The sequence below is a fragment of the Bison bison genome, unplaced genomic scaffold, assembly GCF_000754665.1.
Source record: "Bison bison bison isolate TAMUID 2011002044 unplaced genomic scaffold, Bison_UMD1.0 scf7180017864466, whole genome shotgun sequence".
Taxonomy (NCBI): domain Eukaryota; kingdom Metazoa; phylum Chordata; class Mammalia; order Artiodactyla; family Bovidae; genus Bison; species Bison bison.
Window position 1 is genome coordinate 7,343,895 of NW_011495027.1, and position 20,525 is coordinate 7,364,419.

Sequence of the window (20,525 nt, forward strand, 5' to 3'; positions counted from 1 at the left end):
TTATTAAAATAATTTCCTAAACTGATGGAGGATAAAGAGATGTTATTTAACTGAAATGAAATTTTACTCATCTTCTATTTAACTCCAGAAAAGATGGCCAACCCAGCATCTTGTTTTAGAAATAATATGTTAATACAGTCCAGCTGTCCCCTGGAGGAAGAGTGTGGTCTCTAAGGAGAATCTGCAGAAGCACTTTGGGAACACAGATTTAATTGACCAGTTTTCACATTCTGCTACAGATTTAGATTTTCAAAATCAGGCTCTTCCTTTCCTCATACAGAAGAGCTGCTGATTTCCTAGAACGGAGTCTGTTACAAAAGGAGCTCTTCATTGCTTTCAGTTTCAGTCTGGATCCTGTTTAAAAGAAATGCCATTTCAAGTGGCCTCAAGTGATATAAGACACTGGCTGGCTGGAAAAACATTATGCTGGATCATTTTAAAACCTAACTACTGTTCACCTTAAACTATGTGTCTGTGTGCTGTCACTTAAGTCATGTCTAAGTCTTTGCAACACCATAGACTATAGCCCACCAGGCTCCTCTGTCCATGGGATTCTCCAGGCAAGAACATTGGAATGGGTTGTCATGCCCTCCTCCAGGGTATCATCTCTACCCAGGGCTCGAACCCACGTCTCTCATGTCTCCTGCACTGGCAGGCTGATTCTTTACCACTAGCACTGCCTGGGGAGCCCTCATCTTAAACTATGTTTTATGTCAATTATATCTCATTAAAGCTAGAAGAAGAAAAAAGTCATGACTGCAACCATGTGTCATTTGGTGGGAGTAAGGGGAGAAACATCATGTGAAATAAAGTTCATATTTTATGGCAAGAGAAGAAAAATTTAATCATATAAATTTTCTGTGCCCTTTGCCCTCCTGTCTCCCTCCTATGGTGCACTGTGTATCTGCATTATGTATCAGCAAAACTTCCACCATGGGCAGAAATACCTGCTCAGCCATAAACAGCAACATTCCCCTGTTCACCAAGACAACGCCTTAAAAATAACATTCCTTCCTGATCTCATAAAGGGCCATGATGACTCTTCATTCTAGGTTATGTGAACAACCAAAACATGCCATTTAATGTACAGCTGCTGCTGCTGCTAAGTCACTTCAGTCGTGTCTGACTCTCTGTGACCCTGTAGACGGCAGCCCACCAAGCTCCCCTGTCCCTGGGATTCTCCAGGCAAGAACACTGGAGTGGTTTGCCATTCCCTTCTCCAATGCATGAAAGTGAAAAGTGAAAGTGAAGCCACTCAGTCATGTCTGACTCTTCGAAACCATGGACTACAGCCTACCAGGCTCCTCCATCCATGGGATTTTCCAGGCAAGAGTACTGGAGTGGGTTGCCATTGCCTTCTCCATAATGTACAGCATCTGTCCTCAAAATCTTTTGTCACTGACTTGACTTCTAACAGGTGGAACAGTTCTTTGAGCTTTCTGAGATTCTCTTCTCGTTATAATCCTCAAATCTGACTCAAATAAAATTTCTGATTTCTTCCATAGATCAACAGATTAATTTTTCATCAGCAACTGCATCAAAGAGTTACAGCACCTTTCATTGTTATTTTTTCAAGAGCAAGTATATGGCACTTAGCATTTTAAGTCTTGCTTTTAATTCTAGGAAGCCCCAGACTGGTCTATTTGTAAGGTTGGTGGCATGACGTGGTATCAGTTTTGCCTATCTGTGTGCCCAGTCGCTTCAGTCATGTCTGACTCTTTGCGACCCCATGAACTGTAACCTGCCAGGCTCCTCTGTCCACAGGATTCTCCAGGCAAGAATACTGAAGTGTGTTACCATGCCCTCCTCCAGGGGATCTTCCAGACTCATTAATAAGCAACAAAAAGCAGAAATTAACATTAATTAAGCAGAAATTAGCATTAATTAAGCATTAATTAAGCATTAATAGCATAAAATGCTTAATAAATAATTAATAATGTTTAATAAATATATATATAATAAATACATAATACTTAATAATAATTAAGCATTAATAAGCAACAAAAAAGCAACAAAAAGCAGAAATCTGAGGAAGTACAGCCTGAATTTGCTAACTGAATCCTATTACTTTTATTTTCTACACCAAATCAGGCAATTTAAACATCTTAGGGCAAAGAAGACATCTTCTGTAGACATTGTTAAGTGGCTCCTTCCTCCATACTTTTCTTCAACCCTGAAGACTGGTCAAGCCCAGGAGCACCAGTTATGAGACTGGGATGTGTTTGCATAGAGATGGTTTCAGTTATTCCAGCTTGGTAACTCCTGATGGTGCTGATTTGGCCCCCAGGTGACATTTGACAATGTCTAAGGACATGTTTGCTTGTAACTGGCTTGGTTAATCATCTACTCTGGAAAGTTTCCCTGGAATAAATGGGAGCTTCTCTGCCCAAAATGAATGGCCCACAGCCAATGCCTGCTGTGGGATATTGATATCCAACCCTTTGCTGCAAGGAGGAACCAACTCTGGTGCTGGTTGTGCTAAAGTGGTCACATGGGACCAGCTTGAAGCCACTTTCCACCTGAGACTGTAACCTTTTTTATTTTTATATTCTTTTCCTCTCCCCCTTCTCTCAGTCCCCTTCTGAAAGCACTCACTCAGTGAGTCATTTGTATGAAACTATAGCTCTCAGTCTCTGCTTCTGAGGAAACTGACCTAAGACGTTACAAAGCTTCCTTTGTGGTTTAGTATATGTAAGCTTCATGTGAAGGCTCCAAATCTGTTTTAAAAGAATGAGTATTATGTTTCAGGGTGAAGGTTCTACAATTAAACATTAAGCCAAGTTTGTTCATTAAGTTTTTAAGACATTTTCTAATTTCTCCGATTTTTCAGTCTTTTATTTTCTGAATTACTGAGATGTGTAAGTCACTTTTATGTTTCACAGTACAGAAATTAAAAGCCTTCTCTGTTCTTTATCTGATTGTGACATAAGTGAAAAACATTCATGCTTAAATCATCACACTCAAAATTATTCACCTTTACTCTCCTCCAGAATAATTCAAAGACTTTAGAACACTTGATCTGTGGCCCCAATCTTCCTGAACTATTTAATGTTAATTCTATCTTCTCATTTTTTAGTCCGAGCATATATTATTATGATTGTTTCATGCAGTCAGTCATTTATTGATTGTTTCACATTCTACTGCTGTCTTAGATTTTCATTTGCTTTTGCACTCCAGACTTCCTGTCTCTTCGATCTTTTTACTCCTGCATTTCAATTAGAGTTGATGTGCTCATGGTAAACTCTCCACCAGATATGAATTTTGTACCCATTTTTGAATGTTTTTTTTTTCCTGCATATATCTAGGTTAACAACTATCTTTTTCTTTACCTTGCACTTTCTTTTCACTTCCACTGATGCTGCTGAGAAGTCAGCTTTCACTCTGTCTTGCTGTGAACTAAATATGTTCTTCTTCTGTAAATATTCTTCAGATAGTCTCATTTGCATGCCATAATTTCATTCTGATTTCTCAGGTGTATATTTACCATTTTTTCCACTTGGATTTAATCTTGCATTTGCACATGGATGATTTTTAAAGTTCTGGGAAATTCTCTGACATTGTATCTTCAAATATGGCCTCTGTCCCATTTCTCTTTCCCCGGCTACTACTTTTGATTCCATATCAGTTAGACATCTTGTTCTATTCCCTCCATTACCAACCTATTCTTCACCCTGAATTGCTTTTTATGATGCTTCCCTACCTCAATCAATTTCTCTTCCTTTGGGTCTGATCTGCTTCTTAGCCATATAGCTCCTCCCAAAGACAAAGATACCCTCTTGAGGCTTTCTCGGAGTTCACTTTTCCCATCAAGTAGAACTTGACTTTAATCCTTGTCCTTTCCTAGCCCAACTTCAGTAAGAATCCTGCTAAGTTAGTTTATTGAGATTCCCCCATCCTTGATTTATGATTAAATTCCTTATCACTCACTCTTGATGTTATGGACTAAATGTCTGTATCCTTCCAAGATAGAATTTGATATCAACAACTGAGGTGCTAAAGTTCAACAAACACCTTAAAATGTGGAAGCAGATTTGGAACTAGGTAATGGGTAGAGGCTTAAAGAGTTTTGAAGTAGATGCAAGAAAAACCCAATACTGCCATGAAGAGAATCATGTAAGGGTGATTCTGGTGAGAACTCAGATGGAAATGAGGAACGTGTTTTTTTAAACTGAAGGAAAGATAATTCTTTTTGTAAAGTGACAAAGAACCTGCCCCAATTTCTTCATGTTCTACTATTTGGTAGAAAATAGATGAAACTAGAAATTTAGTTGAGATTTCTAAGTGTTGAGAGAGAAGCTTCATTCCTTCTAACTGCTTTATACTAAAATGTGAGAAGACAGAAAATAATGAAGTTGTAAATGCTAAGGAAAGAGGAACCAAAATGTAAAGATTTTGAAAGCTCTCACTCAGGCTGACCACATTATAAAAAATAAGGAAGTACACTCAGAAGAGCACAATAAAGTTGTGGTGGCAGAACCATTTGATAAGAAAATCAGTGTGGCGTGAGGCATGAATTTAATCAGCCGTCTCAACACAAGGCAAGTATAGAGATGGGACTATACCCACAGAAACACTGCCAGCTGGAACTACAGGAAACAGACAAAGTGGGATGAAATGAAGAAAGTCTGTTGGACTTCTTAGATTCAAGAGAACGGGACCATAGAGCTCTTCGTCAGTTAATAAGTACTCTTCTTCAAGACAAGAGAAGAAGAACCCCAAATACAATTCAGAGATCGTCAGGGCTGCCACTTCCACCTCAGGCACAGAGTTCATGGACATGTGGTTTAGGAGTACAGGGGTGCCTTTATGTTGATTTCAAGGGGTGAGGAAAATGCCCAGCAGAGAATCTGTGGCATATGACCTTCACCCCACAGAGCCACAGGCACATGACCCCTGCCATGGAGAGCCTCACCCACACAACCCCCACCAGGCAGAACTGTGGGGCTAATGACTCAGTGAGCCCAGGGGCAGAATTCTGCCCCAATAAATATAGAAGGCAGTGCATTGGAAAAAAAAAAAGAGTATTATTGTCCTTCCTTAAGATCTAGTAGAGCTTGCCTTGCTAGGAATTTAGACTTGCTTAGGACCCTCACACCTTCCACCTTTCTCTCCTATTTTTCCCTGTGGGGATGGATTGTATATCCATCCTTATACTATTTGTCCATGCTCCACCATTGTGTCTTGGAAGCATGCAGCTTGTCTGGGTTCATGGGTTCACAGCTGGAGAATTTTGCCTCAGGATGATTCCTACTGCAAGCCTCATCCATATCTGATACAGAATATACTTATGTGAGACTTTGGTCATTATATTTTAGAGCTGTTACTGGAATGTACCAAGAATTTTAATTTTGAGCCTGTTGGGATAAAGTGAATGTATTCTGCACATGTAAAGGACATGCATTTGGTGGGGCCAGTGATGGAATGCTATGGACATCATGTTTGTGTTCCCCCAAAATTCATATGTTAAAGCCAAAATTCCCAATGTTATAGTATTTGGAAATGGGCTTTTTGAAAGTAATTAGATCATAAAGAAGAACCTTCGTGAATGGATTTCAGTCCTAATAAAAAGATAATGAAACATAGGATCTCTCTCTGCTCTCTGCCACATGAAAATACAATAAGAAAACAGTTATCTACAAACCACCAGACACAAGATCCACTAGCACATTGATCCTGTACTTCCCAGGATCCTGTACTTTCTCTAGAACTATTACAAAGTAATTTCTGTTGTTTAAGCCACCTGGTCTATAGTGTTTTTATTACAGCACCTGAACTTACTAAGACTCAATATCTAAGCTGTTGGTCTGTCTTTAGCAGTCCTATTAAGCCAGTTTAACAAGAATTTCCTTATCCTTACCTACCTGTCTTCGTGCTGAGTCGTGTCTAACTCTTTGTGACCCCATGGACTGTAGCCCACCAGGCTTCTTGTTCATGGAATTTCCCAGGCAAGAACACTGAAGTGGGTTTGCCATTTCCTACTCCAGGGACCAAACCCACATCCCCTTCGTCTCCTCTATTGGCAGGCAGAGTCTTTACCGCTGTGCCACCTTCAGTAATTTTTTATGCCCTGACCCTCTAACTCTGCTTGTCAGCTATATATTCCCAACTGACTTTACTATATTTGTATCAGAGCTCAATATTTCTTCTCTATTGCAACAGCTTTGACCCCTTTTGCAAAAATCTTGAATAAAGACTTCCTTGCCATTTTAAGAAGTGTTAGTATACTGTTTCTATTACAGTCTATTGCTGCAACAGATTCACCATTGTGCTCTGCAGAACTTTCACCTTGGACTTCAGTTGTACACCTGTTAAAATTTTTTCTTCATTCCTGACTTGATTAGAGATCAGTTACTGAGTTCAACTCCTATCTCATTGCTTCAGATGACAGCACAGTAAGGACAAATTTTTTATTCTTAACAGTCTGTGTATAATCTTGAAACTGCTTTAGAATTTCAGACATCAATGATCTAAAGCATGAGAGCTTCTCAGTTCACACCCCTATCTTGAATCCTTGCTGACTACTTTTAACTTAGAGAATCCCAGTAATAAAAAGATTCCAAGATCTTTCATTCAGACCTTGAGATCCTTCTTGGCCTTCCCAAAACACTATCGTCTACACTCCATTCTCCAGTGTCTCCATATTCCCCTCTCCACTGTCCCTTTTCCTTCTGCTCTTAAAATGCTCTTCTGCCTTTAAGTTAACCTCCAAGGTAAAAGTATTGAGTCTCCACCATCTGTAGATGATGCTCAAGACACCCCCACCACTTACTCACAATCAAAACCGAACATAGACAGTAACATTTAAACCTTGGTCTTAGATCAAATTTCACAACTAAAATCCACCAAGTCCCCAAAGGAAAGAGAGAAATTTATTTAACAATTCAGGAGTTGTTGGGTGCTTACTCTCTGAGATCCTCCAACTTATATCAACTTATCCTCTTATTTGTGGTATGCCTTTCTTTAGTTTTGGAAAGCTAAAGGAACTACTATCTTGGAAAACCTTCAGTTCAGTTCAGATCAGTTCAGTTGCTCAGTTGTGTCCGACTCTTTGCAACCCCGTGAATCACAGCACACCAGGCCTCCCTGTCCATCACCAACTCCCGGAGTTCACCCAAACTCATGTCCATCGAGTCGGTGATGCCATCCAGCCATCTCATCCTCTGTTGTCCCCTTCTCCTCCTTCCCCCAATCCTTCCCAGTATCAGGGACTTTTCCAATGAGTCAACTCTTCACATGAGGTGGCCAAAGTATTGGAGTTTCATCTTTAGCATCAGTCCTTCCAATGAACACCCAGGAGTGATCTCCTTTAAGAGATCTCAAACCACTGCAGAGTCCATTCAGGGGGTAAGAAAGTCAAAGAAAAATCATTAGAAGACATTCTGAGTTTTATCCTGTTAAAATTGATCGGTCATGTATTCAAACTTGAAAACAACTAAAGGAGAAACCTTGACAAATTATCATCAGCAATTAGACATTACTTAGAAAGAGCATTCGGGACTTGAACTCAGTTACCAAGCAGCCTTTGCTCTAGTTACAGCTTTCTGAATGACCTAAGACTCAAGCTTCATGACACTACTCCCTCAAAAAATGGCTATTGTTAAAATACTGAGATGTCTGAACTTCAGACATTAGCCTAGCACTATGAGGGCAACAGTTCTTAAAAAACAGAAAATGCATAATCAAATCATATGACTTTATTTATTAAAGCAATTAGGAAAAGTTAAATGAAGACAAAACCCCATAATACGGGCCTGCACTGACCAGGATGCTTGCTGGTATTGCCAAAAAAAAAGAAACTATTGGGTTTGGGAATGTCCAGCCTTCAGATGGAAAGAAAAGAACCCAAAACCCTCTTCACAGGAGAAATACTAACTCAGCTCTGAGAAAGCAGACATACCATGCCCTTAATTCCCACTAAATTCACCAGATGATGTTACCCTTGTGAGTTAAATGGCATCCAATCTTGTGATTATTTCACAATCATGTGATTGGCACCCAATCACAATATCATAGATATTGGAATGACACATTTCACTCTTAACACTGTTTCTTTTTCTGGCCCCTTCAAAATTACCAAACTGCCAGTAGTGGGCTTTGACAATTTGCTTCACAATTTGCCTGCCAGACTCTCAATATCTTTATAAGATCCCTTCAGTGTCAATAGAGTTTTCTTCTTAGATCAACTACCCCAATAACTTTGTGAATTGGGGTGTTAAACATCATTGAGACCCTGAAGGACTTCTTTCACACGTCTATTCACTTCCTTTACACCTGCTTCCTCTAATGGCTTTGCCCGATTTCACTAATCTTCTCTGTCCTCTTCAACCTCGTACCTATTTTGCAGAGGACTTAAGCCAATTAGTGGACAGAATTTCACCTCATTGTAGACAAGAAATTCCACTGATATTGGCATCTATGTGGTGTAGAACCCCATCATAGAATGCTATGATAAGTAGAGGTACATGTCTCCATGGTCCTCCTCACAAGTCCCCAGTGTAATTTAGCCTTAGATGGATTTGAAGGACTCTTCCCAATAATTCAAAGATTTTTAGATAAGGGACTTCTGGTTCCTATTTCTAGCCCATGCAACACTTTCATTCTGGCTGTTAAAAAGCCAAATGGAAAGGGTACTGGCTCTTCCAAGACCTAATGTACTAATATGTTCCCTTTCATCTAGGAGAAAAGGAAAGAGAGCTCTGCCGAAGACCAGCCCCGGCTGATCCAGGGTATTCGAAGGGGAGACGGCGTCGGCGACTATTTATTTATTTATCAAAGATATAAAGAGTAATAGAATGAGGATAGCTCAGTAGGAAAATTCAGTGGAGAAAAGAGGCTGAGTAGCTTGGTTTACGCGGGAGACCAATAAAACTTCAAGACAAGAAGTTTGCACCACTTACGTAGGCCGCAGGCGCCCTCTCGAATAGCGGAAGGTGCCCCACCTTAGACACCTTCTCGAGTGGGTCTTAGAAGCCCAGGCAAATAAGTGGTCGCAGAGGATATCCACGCTCCAGATGGAGACTTCAGCCGGAAGTTAAAGGAAAGAATGACATGGGGAGACCAAGCATTGGTGAGCAAGGCCCGTAGCTTTATTTTTAACAGGGGCTTTTATACCCTAAGTTACACATAGAGGATAATAGGGGATGCAAAGTCAGCAGTCTTTGATTCTTATCAAAAACCAGGGTTTCTTTCCTGCAAATTTATCGTATACAAATGGTTTAGGTGATTTACATCATCTTCTGGCCAGAAGGCCTACTAACATTTTATGACTCTTGACAAGAACTTATCAACAAAGACTTATTTTCTCTAAGAGTAATTATTTTAAGGTTTGGCGCCATCTTCCAAAGATAAAATTGCATTCCTATAGGGCGGATGTGTAATGGGTTTACAACAAAGAAAATAATTTATTACCTTAAGGGTCTAAAGTTACTAACACCAAGGCCACTACTTATTTTTTCTACATACCAACTATATTAATTAATACACATTCAAGGATACAATTCAGGGGATGTGAAAACTTGGCAACAAGCATTGGCTCATCAATGAAATCCTTTACTGGTTTATTCTGACAGTTTTTAACTCTCTGAGAGGCTCTAAACTATTTGAATATCTTAAGCTTCCCATGCCTCTTGAGGCTGGGAGACTGTAAACAATCGTATGCATAGCTGTAGGAGTCCGGGTAAACTTGTCAGGCGAGTTAGAGAGCCATCTGAGGGGTTTGGATTTAAACACTCCTAATTGCCCAGGAACTTTATTAATTGGAGCTGTAAGTTAACTCTTTGACAGAGAGAGCGAGATGGTGGTAGGGGATAGCCCCCAGTAAAGTCAGAGGTGAGAGCACAAAGCAATAAAGTAGGCAGACTCTGGTTTTTTGGGGGGTAGATGCTCGAGAATATCCGGGGGGACTCCTGAGGCTCGATCCCGCCTTTGCGTATGCCGAGCCTCCTTCCTCATGACCTTTGTCACGAGTGGAATGCCTCACCAGCTCCCGGCAGAGCTCTATTCTGAGCTCTATCAGTGTTCCCCTTCCTGCATTCAACAACCCCCAATCCACCCATGTCAGACTTTCCCCTTCCCATTCTAGCCCTTAAATGCTATACAACCACTCAAGGTTTAGGCTTCTTTCCTCTCTGGGACTTTTGAGAAATGTAGGAACCTCAAATGCAACTACCAGAGGCTGATAAGATTAATTGCAACAAAGCGGATAATTTATCCACTCAGATGAGTTTTTAAAACACCCAGACAGCTGTTAGTCTATAGTCTTCATAAGATTACATATCATGGCAAAAGAAAAAACTTACAAGTCTCTTTCAACTTTCGCTATATTTCACCAGTTTTGATAAGTTGTATTTTCATTTCAATTCATTCATTTTAAAATTTCCGTTGAGACTTGTTTGACTTATATATAATGTAGAGGTGCATTGTTTAGTATCCAGCTATTTTAGGACTTTCCAGATATCTTTCTGATATTAGTTTCTAGTGTAATTCCACCATGATCTGAGACGTGTGTTGTAACATTTCCATTCTTTTGAATTGTTAAGGTGTGTTTTACCATCCATAATGTGGTCTTGTTGTCATTGTTGTTCAGTCACTCAGTCATGTCCAACTCTTTCAAAACGATGGACTGCAGCATGCCAGGCTTCCCTGTCATTCACCGTCTCCCAGAGTTTGCTCAAATTCATGTCCCTCGAGTCAGTGATGCCATCCAACCATCTCATCCTCTGTCGTCCCCTTCTTCTCCTGCATTTCCCAGCATCGGAGTCTTTTCCAGTAAGTCCGCTCTTCCCATCAGGTGGTCAAAGTAATGGTGCTTCAGCTTCAGCATCATTTCTTCCAATGAATATTCAGGACTGATTTCCTTTAGGATTGACTGGTTGGATCTCCTTGCTGTCCAAGGGACTCTCAAGAATCTTCTCCAACACCACACACAGTTCAAAAGCATCAACTGTTTGGCACTCAGCTTTCTCTATGGTCCAACTCTCACATCCATAAACAACTACTGGAAAAAACATAGCTTTGACTATATGAACCTTTGTTGGCAAAGTAATGTCTCTGCTTTTTAATATTCTGTCTAGGTTTGTCATAGCTTTTCTTCCCAGGAGAAACATCTTTTAATTTCACGGCTGCAGTCACCATCTGCAGTGATTTTGGAGCCCAAGAAAATAAAGTCTGTCACTGTTTCCATCTATCTTGGTGAATGTTACATGTGAACTTGGAAAGATTGTGTAACCAAAAAGCAGAACTAACCCAATTATCCACCAACTTTATGAATGGGTAAATAAAATGTGTTACCTATCACCTCACACTGGTCAGAATGGTTATCATCAAAAAAAACCCACAAGTAACCAATGCTGTAGACAATGTGGAGAAAAGGGGAATCCTGGGTACACTCTTGGTGGAAATATAAATCTGTGCAGCCATAGTGGAAGAGCATGGGGGTGACTCAAAAATCTAAAAGCAGAGCTATCATATGACTCAGCAATTCCACTCCCAGGAATATATTTAAAAAAAAAAAAAAGAATGAGAGAAGAAACACTAATTTGAAAAGATGCATGCATCCCAGTGTTCATAGGAACATTATTTGCAATGGCCGAAGTATGGAAGCAACCTGGGTGTCCACTAACAGATGTGAATGGATAAGGAAGGTAAGGCATATATGCACCATGGACTACTACTCAGTTATAAAAAGGAATGAAAATTTTCTATTTGCAGCAATATGGATGGAACTGGATGGCATTACGCAAAATAAAATAAGCCAGAGAAATATACTACATGATATCAGTGACATGTGAAATCTAAAAAATACAACAAGCTAGTGAATATAATAAGAGAGAAGCAGACACAGACATAGAGAACAAACTGGTGGTTACTGTGGGAGGAGGGAGGGATAATAGAAGGGTGGGGGCAGGGAAGGTACAAAATATTGGATGGAAAATAAGCTACAACCCAGAGAATATAGCCATTAATTTGTAATAACTGTAAATTAATTGTAACCTTAAAAGTTGTATAAATTTTTTTAATTTTTAAATAAAAATAAAATGCAGTATATTTTTGCCATGGAATAATATTTAGCCTTAAAAAGGAAGGAAATCCTGACACATTACAACACACATGAACCCGAAAACATTATGCTAAGTGAAATAAACCTATCACATAAAATACTGTATAACACCATTTATATGAGGTATTCAGAGTAAAGTTCATAGAAAGTTTACTAGTGATTACCAGGAAATTGGTGAGAAGGAAATGGAGACTTGTTTATTAGATACAAAGTTTCAGTTTAGAAAAATGAAAAAGACTAAGAGACAGCAGTGAAGCTTGCAACAACTATGTGCATGTACTTAATTCCACTGAATTGTACTCTAAAAATAGATAAAATGCAAACATTATGTTGTATATATTTCACGACAATGAAAAAAATTAAATATTTTAAGTGGAAGGAAATAGACTTGATAGTTTCTGCATTTTGTGTATTAGTGGACAGTCAGCAGGGACAGAGAGACATTGGGACCTCTCCTAGTGCAAATATATCAGAGAGGAATTCATTAATTTGCGTTTGATCAGGGACTGGAATCAGTCCCTGCATCAGTCAACTGGGCCAAGAGTGAGCACCATATTCAGTGCAACGTGAGACTACTGGGCATAAAAACGGTGGTCAGGGAAATAGGATCATATTGCTGAAGTAAAAGAATTCCATTCAAATAACAATGCTGAGTAGGGAAGGCACTTTTTCCAAGGAAAGAGATACTAGGAAAAACACTGTAGAGCTGATATACCAGTTGCAGTCAGTCATAGAAACAGAAACCACTTCAGTTTGTTTAAACATAATAAATTTGTACAAGTGACACAGGAACAGAGACAGGGGCTCATGCAATAACCCTGGGGGCTAAGTAATTGCAGTAAGAAACAACATCCTAGGCTTCAGAAACTAGAGACTGATACTAATGCTGAAACTGATAAAGATGCTGATACTGAAGTCCAGAGGCCTGGGCCACAAGCAGAAAGTGATGCCTCACAGGCCTCTGTTGAGGGAGTTGGAGCCACAGAGATGTACCTCCTCCCAGACACTACCTGAAGAACACAGGATGCAGAGACCTCAAACTGTCCCTTCCTCCTCACTCACAGTTTTCATCCAGTGCCTCATATCTTGGCTGAAGCTAGTAGGCAGGCAGGGGGAAGGAGGAATGTGTGTAGCGCTGAGCTGAAATTTCCACAGCAGTGGAGAGCAGCAGGAAAGGAACAGAACAGACCTTAGAGCAAACAGTCCAAGACCAGCAATGATAATTTCTCCGGACACTGGTGTTAGAGAGATAAAGAGATTTTATTATTTTAAAAAGAGAGGAAAAGACTCATGAGCTCAATTTAGCTATGTTAAATGTTCCATCACTCAGACCTGAGATGGAAAATCACTTCAAATATCTACCTAAGGTCAGAAACCTTTGTCCTAGCCTCACTCTGGGACTCCAGAGTTAACAGTTCAGAGCTATAAAGCTCAAAACTTGCTCTGTGAGAGAGCTTGCACATTTTTCCTATCAAGACCTTCGCTTCAATCCATTAACATAATCCTTCTACTTGAGATCTTGTCTGTATGTTCTTTCCATCAGATGGAAAAACACAACATTCTCAGCAAACACCTTTACTATTTTGACTATGGGTAATGGTCAATAATGGATATTGATTATCCCTTGAAATGATAATGAAATGTTACACTTATTTATTCAGCCAACCATTCATCTATTTACTCATTCTTTCAATCATCATGTATTCTGGGTTTTATTATGCTTTGATGCTATCTTATTTGGTCCTTAGGATTCAGTAATGCACAATTATATGCCTAGATAAGAAAGACTAGATTGAAATCACACTTAAAGAATGAGTATTTGGTTTCTACTTTGAGTCTTAATCACTATCCAGGTTATATATATATATATATACACACATACACAACATTTATTACTACCTAAATATTGCCATAATATTATGTATGGTCCATACAGGGTGTAATCTGCATGAAAACAATATTTTTACTTTTCTCTCTTCAGATAATCCAGGACAATAGCAAGTAGGGCATAAGAATTTAGCAAACAGTGTAAATAATTAGAACTAAATATTCCTTAATAAGTATTAGAACAGGTGTATGAATAAATTGTTAACTACTTTTGAAAGTTTTTTTTCTTTTTTAAATGATCAATAAAGTTGTTTTTTTTGGTTTTTGGTTTTTTTTTTTACTTTACAATATTGTATTGGTTTTGCCATACATCAACATGAATCTGCCACGGGTGTACACGTGTTCCCCATCCTGAACCCCCCCTCCCACTTCCCTCCCCATACCATCCCTCTGGGTCATCCCAGTGCACCACGCCCCAACGCTTCCTGTATCCTGCATGAAACCTGGACTGGCGATTCATTTCTTATATGATATTATACATGTTTTAATTGCCATTATCCCAAATCACTCCCCCACCTCCCTCCTCCCACAGAGTCCAAAAGATTGTTCTATACATCTGTGTCTCTTTTGCTGTCTCGCATACAGGGTTGTCATTACCATCTTTCTAAATTCCATATATACGCGTTAGTATACTGTATTGGTTATTTTTTATTGAAAGGAAATGAAAACACTATTTCACAGAGATATCTGTACTCTCATGTTTATTGCACTATTAATCACATCAGCCAAGATATAAAAACAACCTAAACACCAATCAATAGATGAATGAACAAAAAAGAAGTGATACATATACACAACAGAATGTTATTCAGCCATGAGGCAAGAGGATATTCTGCCATTTGCGGCAATACAGATGGACCTTAAGCACATTATACTAAGTGAGATGTCAGACTAAGAAAGACACGTACTGTGTAATGTCACTTATATGTCAAATCTAAAAACGTCAAGACTTCTTTATGTTCTTCAATTCGGGATGTCTCTGGTCTAAGGGACTAGAACATCTGCTTAATTCAAGTTCTCGATGGGAAAAGATATACAGGTTTTCTATAGAATAATTTGCTTTTCCACTAAACCCTATCATTTACTGGCCACATACTCTTTACTAAACAGTTTCTTACTTAAAAGGCAAAGTCATTCTTCCTTCTGAACACTTGAAGACACAGTTATAATTGATAAAGTCATTTAAAATCTCCAGTGGAGATGTGTTAACATCCTTGCAGAGGCACAGAGATTGTGATACACAGAGGAGGTCACAGAGGAGGAGACTGTGCCAGAAAAGTTTCTTTTATTCTGCTAGCATTTAAATCAACTTAGAGATCTTAATCTAGTGTGTGAAATCCAAATTATCTATTCCTTCAGGCCTTTGGAGTGTTCATGGAACTCTGGCAATTGATAACCATCATGCATGTATCAGTATTTTGTGTTTCCAGCAGAGTCTTATGCAGTATACTCTGTGCCTAAACATACTCCATGAAGATGCGCAGAAAAGTAGGTCATGGTTTTTGTCCTCGGATGAACTTTACTTTCATTTGAAAACAAACACTAGACAAAATTTGTTGCATTGCACCAGGGCCAGGACTGGATTTATCACCAGATCCCGTGTGCCTCTACTTTAACAGGGACGCTGTAAATTCTTTTCAGGATCTGGGTATCACTGCAAATGTGGATCCTGATTCCAAGAGTCCTCAGAACATGCAGGCATCCCCATTCTCCAGCACACAGGTACCAAGTAAATTTCCAGAGGTCCCCTAGAAGGGGAATGGGAAAATCATTATCATATAACCCTGTTCTAGAGTTGAAGGGTCATTTCTCTTGCGATCCTCCTTTCCTCTCCAGGTGATAAGTTCATTATCTGAAATTGGTTTAGATCAAGGCTACAGACTTTCTTTTCATCGAGGCTACCTCTCAGCCTCCTGATAAACATCCTTGATTCCATTTGATTGCTTCTTCCACATCCATTTTGACTCTATGGTCATCCTATTCTATTTGCCATATTCAGAATTTTCTCTGGCCAGGTCCTGCTGGCTTCCACTCCAACCATTTTATGGACTGAATGCTTGTGTTCTCCAAAATTCATTTGCGGAAACCCTAACTCCCAATGTCCCAATGTACTTGGAAGTGGGGCTTTGGGGAGGAAATTATTTGGTAATGAGTGTGGGGCCTTTATGAGTCTGATTAACGCCCTCATAACAAAGAAATATGAGGTATTCCTTCTCTCACTCTTCCAAAACTATGAGGACACAATAGGAAAGTTGCCATCTGTGAAGCTGCAAGAGGACACTTACAAACAACCCAGCAGTGCTGATACACACTTTTGGACTTACAGCCTCCATAACTGGGAGACATAAGCATTTGTAGTCTAAGCCATCCAGTCTGTGTTAATTTGTTATAGAGCCTGAGCTAAGACAAACCCTGATTCTCACCACTATCATTGTGGGTACTCGACTTTTGATGTTTAAATGCCAACACATGGCCTCCATGTATCAGCGTCTATCAGACCCAGTACTGTCAGGACATCCAGTTCTTCATGGTACATTCCTCCTTCTACTCTTGCCTGCAGCAGAGAGCCACCAGTGAACTTTCAAGCAAGATGGGATTCCTCTCACCAGGAATATTCCTAATGTTTAGTAATTTTCTTCCAGCATCTTACAAGTGTACTTCATAGGAAGTAAAGGCAGAGTCGGACACAACTTGGTGACAAAACCACTACCACTAATGGTTCCTCTAGCTGAGAAATCAAGGGGTAACAGGAAAGTTTATACCTTATATTTGAAGCAAATGTAAGGGATTAAAAACCAAACCAAGAGGAAAACAAAACTAGGATGCAAATTTGATGCCTTCTAGTGTTTTGCTCCAACTCATTGAACAGGCTAATATTTCTAGAAACAATGAACAATTTTATCATCTAACAGTCAATTTCAAATTCCATTTATTATCATTTTTAGTATTACACTTCATGCTTTCTTTGTTATTTGAGAAATGACAACGATATAATGAAAAACACGTGTTTTTTTTAAACACCCTTAATACCAAGCTGTCCCTCCCCAGAAGAAATCGATGATATCAGTTTTTCAAGAGATGCTCCATATAAATGAGTGCACATAATAACTGCAGTCTTTATGGTGAACAGATAATGCAAACTGTTTTCTACCTCAGTTTTTTTTCATTCTACAATATATCTTTAAGCTTTTTCTATATTTATGCGGCAGAGAAGGCAATGGCACCCCACTCCAGTACTCTTGCTTGGAAAATCCCATGGACGGAGGAGCCTGTTAGGCTGCAATCCACAGGGTCGCTAAGAGTTGGACACGACTGAGTGACTTCCCTTTCACTTTTCACTTTCATGCATTGGAGAAGGAAATGGCAACCCAATCCAATGTTCTTACCTGGAGAATCCCAGGGATGGGGGAGCCTGGTGGGCTGCAGTCTATGGGGTCGCACAGAGTCGGACACGACTGAAGTGACTTAGCATAGCATAGCATATTTATGTGGATAGACTTCCATTGTTGATTTATTTACTGGCTACATAGTATTCCAGTATATGTACATGCAAAATATACATTATTAATACCAACTATATAGATAGACAGTTAAGTAGTTTTCAGTCTTTTGCCATTAAAAGAGATGCCTCAATGGACCTCTTGTATATATATGTGTATAAAGCAGTAGTGGTGTTAGTCGCTCGATCATGTCCAGCTCTTTGAGACCCCATGGACTATAGGCCGCCAGGCCCCTCTGTCCATGGGATTTTCCAGGCAAGAATACTGGAGTGGGTTGCCATGCCCTTCTCCAGAGAATCTTCCTGACCCAAGGATTGAACCTGGGTTTCCTGCATTGAGAGTAAATTCTTTACCGTCTGAGCTAGAGGGAAGCTATATATGTGTATATGTGTGTATATGCTGTGTGTGTGTGTGTGTGTGATTTTGCACACATATATTTCTTAAAAGTGGAGATGCTGTATCAAAATGTCTAGGCATTTATTCTGTCTAATGTGGGCCAGGCATTGATATTTTTAGTAACCACTTTTTATATTTAAAGCCTTGCTAAATGAAAGTGAAAAGCATTCACACCAAACATAGGCCAGAGCATATACATATATAATATATCTTTAATTTTTTAAAAGGAGATCTACTTTTTAAATAGGGAGCCCACGCCTCTCACAATATGACCAAGAAGTTTGCCTGGAGCACACAATACTGAAGCAATCTCTGTGCCAAATCTGTCCAAGACTAGTGCAATCCAGGAAGCATTACCATCATTAGTATTATCAATCATATTTCTCAAATGATTTATCTCTGCACTCATATTCTCAGATTTCTGTCTAAATCCTTCTTTAAGCAGAGCTTCCTGGGCCTAAAAAAAAAAAAAAAAGAGTGAGAAAAGTAAAAAATTTTAAATTCCCTTTTTTCTCAAGGATTACATTTTCTCAAATTTTAAAACCTCATCAAACTGTCTATTTTATTCCTAACATTGTTCTCTCTTACTCAATCATGGAAGGAGAATTTTGTAAACAGAATATCTACCAGTTTTGACCTGAACATTAAGAGAAATTGTAATTTACAGTCTTACTACTACTCATACACCATTGGATTTAGCCCGTGAAGCTAAGCCTGACGGGAGGACAAATACATGTTCTAGGCAAAAGATGCCAGGTGTGATTGCACTAAGTCTCAGCCCCACTCAGGATGGTATAGTCATCCAAATCATAGACATCTGTTCTAAACACACCCAGATGGACAGTGAGAGAGTTTCCCTTTTGCCGCATGATAGCTTGGGTATCCACCCCTGGAGACAATGCAGCACATTTAGAAGCTGTCCCTGCCCTGTGTTTTTTAAGTCTGGGCCTTGCTGATAGATCTATGTCAGCATAGATAGGGCCTTTGGGTGGTAGCAGGGTAACTGGCAGTGATGCCCTAAAGCAAACCAGTTAAATACATGTGGTTAGAATATCCATTTAACCAAGCCTCATGAGATCATTTTAAAACTCCCCAAATTTTATAATAGGGTTTATAAATACAAACCGTGTTCATACTCTCTGATGGCTTGCAGAGGCCCTATGCCTCTTGAAGTCTCCAGAGTCTACTTACAGAATAGCACTCAAAGACTTTGGAAGGATTCAAAGGCTTTGGGGTTTTAATGAATCACAAGCAGTAAATGTCAATGGTGCTTCCCTCCATGGTCTTGCTGTAACCTTTACCCATCCCTTCCTGAGGTCCCAGGGTAATGACCATCGAGCACGACTAAGGCCACAGCCTGACTTACCTTCAGCTTATGCTCCAACATCATAGTCTGCTCTCTCAGTATGTTTTCTCTTTCCCTCTCCAGCTTCTCTGTCAGCTGGGCTATGTTTTCCTGGAGACTCCTCTGTTGCGCCTCCATCTCCTGCTGCTGCTCTTGCAGTTTCTGTCTTAGCAGCTCCAGTTCCTTCTCAGCTATCTCATTCCTGGCCCGTTCCTCTGCCCCAGGAAGGTTTTAGAGAGGGAAGAAAATAAGGTAAGGACTGATCTCTACCCTCCTGACCTCAGAGATTAAAATAAAGTTGGAAAGCGAGGTGGGAAATCTCTGAATTCCTTGCTTTGTCCACATCACCAAGAGCACATTCCAGAATGTGATGGGAGTCTGGCTGATGTCTAACCCTGTTGTGACTGCACAATTCCTTTTACTGTTTTCAGATGTAGCAGAGTTGTTCCACAGATGGAGAGGAATCTCTTTGTACCAGGGTTTTAGTCTCACACCTGTCAGAGGGCACTGCCCAAGTCTACCCATTCCCTGTGAGCCAAACCCTACCCCGTACCTGCTACAGCCTTCTCCCCATCAGTGAGGGCTTTATCTGCCTGCAGGATGGATTTCTCGACTACCACCTGTGACTGCAGAAAGCTCTGGAGGACTTCATTTTCCTGAGGAACCAAGAAGGAACACAGAACTTAGATTTCCATTGGGGAGATAAGTGCAAAAACAGTCACATCCACATAATTTTTCTTCATGTTTAAAATTCCACAGTAGTCCCCTACAAGTCTAAGCTCCTTAGAGTGACCTGTCTTCCTCCCATCTCCCTCTCAGTGCTACTTCCTTCTAGCCACTCTAGACTCCAGCCAGTCAGAACTATCTTCAGTTCTACAAACCCAAGATCTCCAGTACTTTTATATATTTGTCTTCCCAGTGTGAAATATTGCCTCTAAACTGTGCTGCTGTTTTCCTCTGCTCAGTTTAGTTCAGTTCAGTTGCTCAGTCGTGTCTGACTCTTTGCGACCTCATGAATCCCAGCACGCCAGGCCTCCGTGTCCATCACCAATTCCTGGAGTTCACTCAAACTCACATCCATCGAGTCAGTGATGCCATCCAGCCATCTCATCCTCTGTCGCCCCCTTCTCCTCCTGCCCCCAATCCCTCCCAGCATCAGAGTCTTTTCCAATGAGTCAACTCTTTGCATGAGGTGGCCAATGTACTGGAGTTTCAGCTTTAGCATCATTCCTTCCAAAGAAATCCCAGGGCTGATCTCCTTCAGAATGGACTGGTTGGATCTCCTTGCAGTCCAAGGGACTCTCAAGAGTCTTCTCCAACACCACAGTTCAAACTGTCT

General features: G+C 40.0%; 1 protein-coding gene across 1 annotated transcript in view; it reads right to left on the bottom strand.

The window, feature by feature from the left end:
- Window positions 1-18,035: 18,035 nt before the first annotated feature.
- LOC105003312 (guanylate-binding protein 6-like) overlaps window positions 18,036-20,525 on the bottom strand; it is a 25,798-nt gene continuing 23,308 nt past the window's right edge. Inside the window, exons 9-11 of the mRNA XM_010860374.1 lie at window positions 19,740-19,842; window positions 19,208-19,401; window positions 18,036-18,298 (exon numbers count right to left, since the gene is read on the bottom strand). Of these exons, the coding sequence (XP_010858676.1) occupies window positions 18,074-18,298; window positions 19,208-19,401; window positions 19,740-19,842 (522 nt within the window). The 3' untranslated portion in view covers window positions 18,036-18,073. The remainder of the gene's footprint in view (window positions 18,299-19,207; window positions 19,402-19,739; window positions 19,843-20,525) is intronic.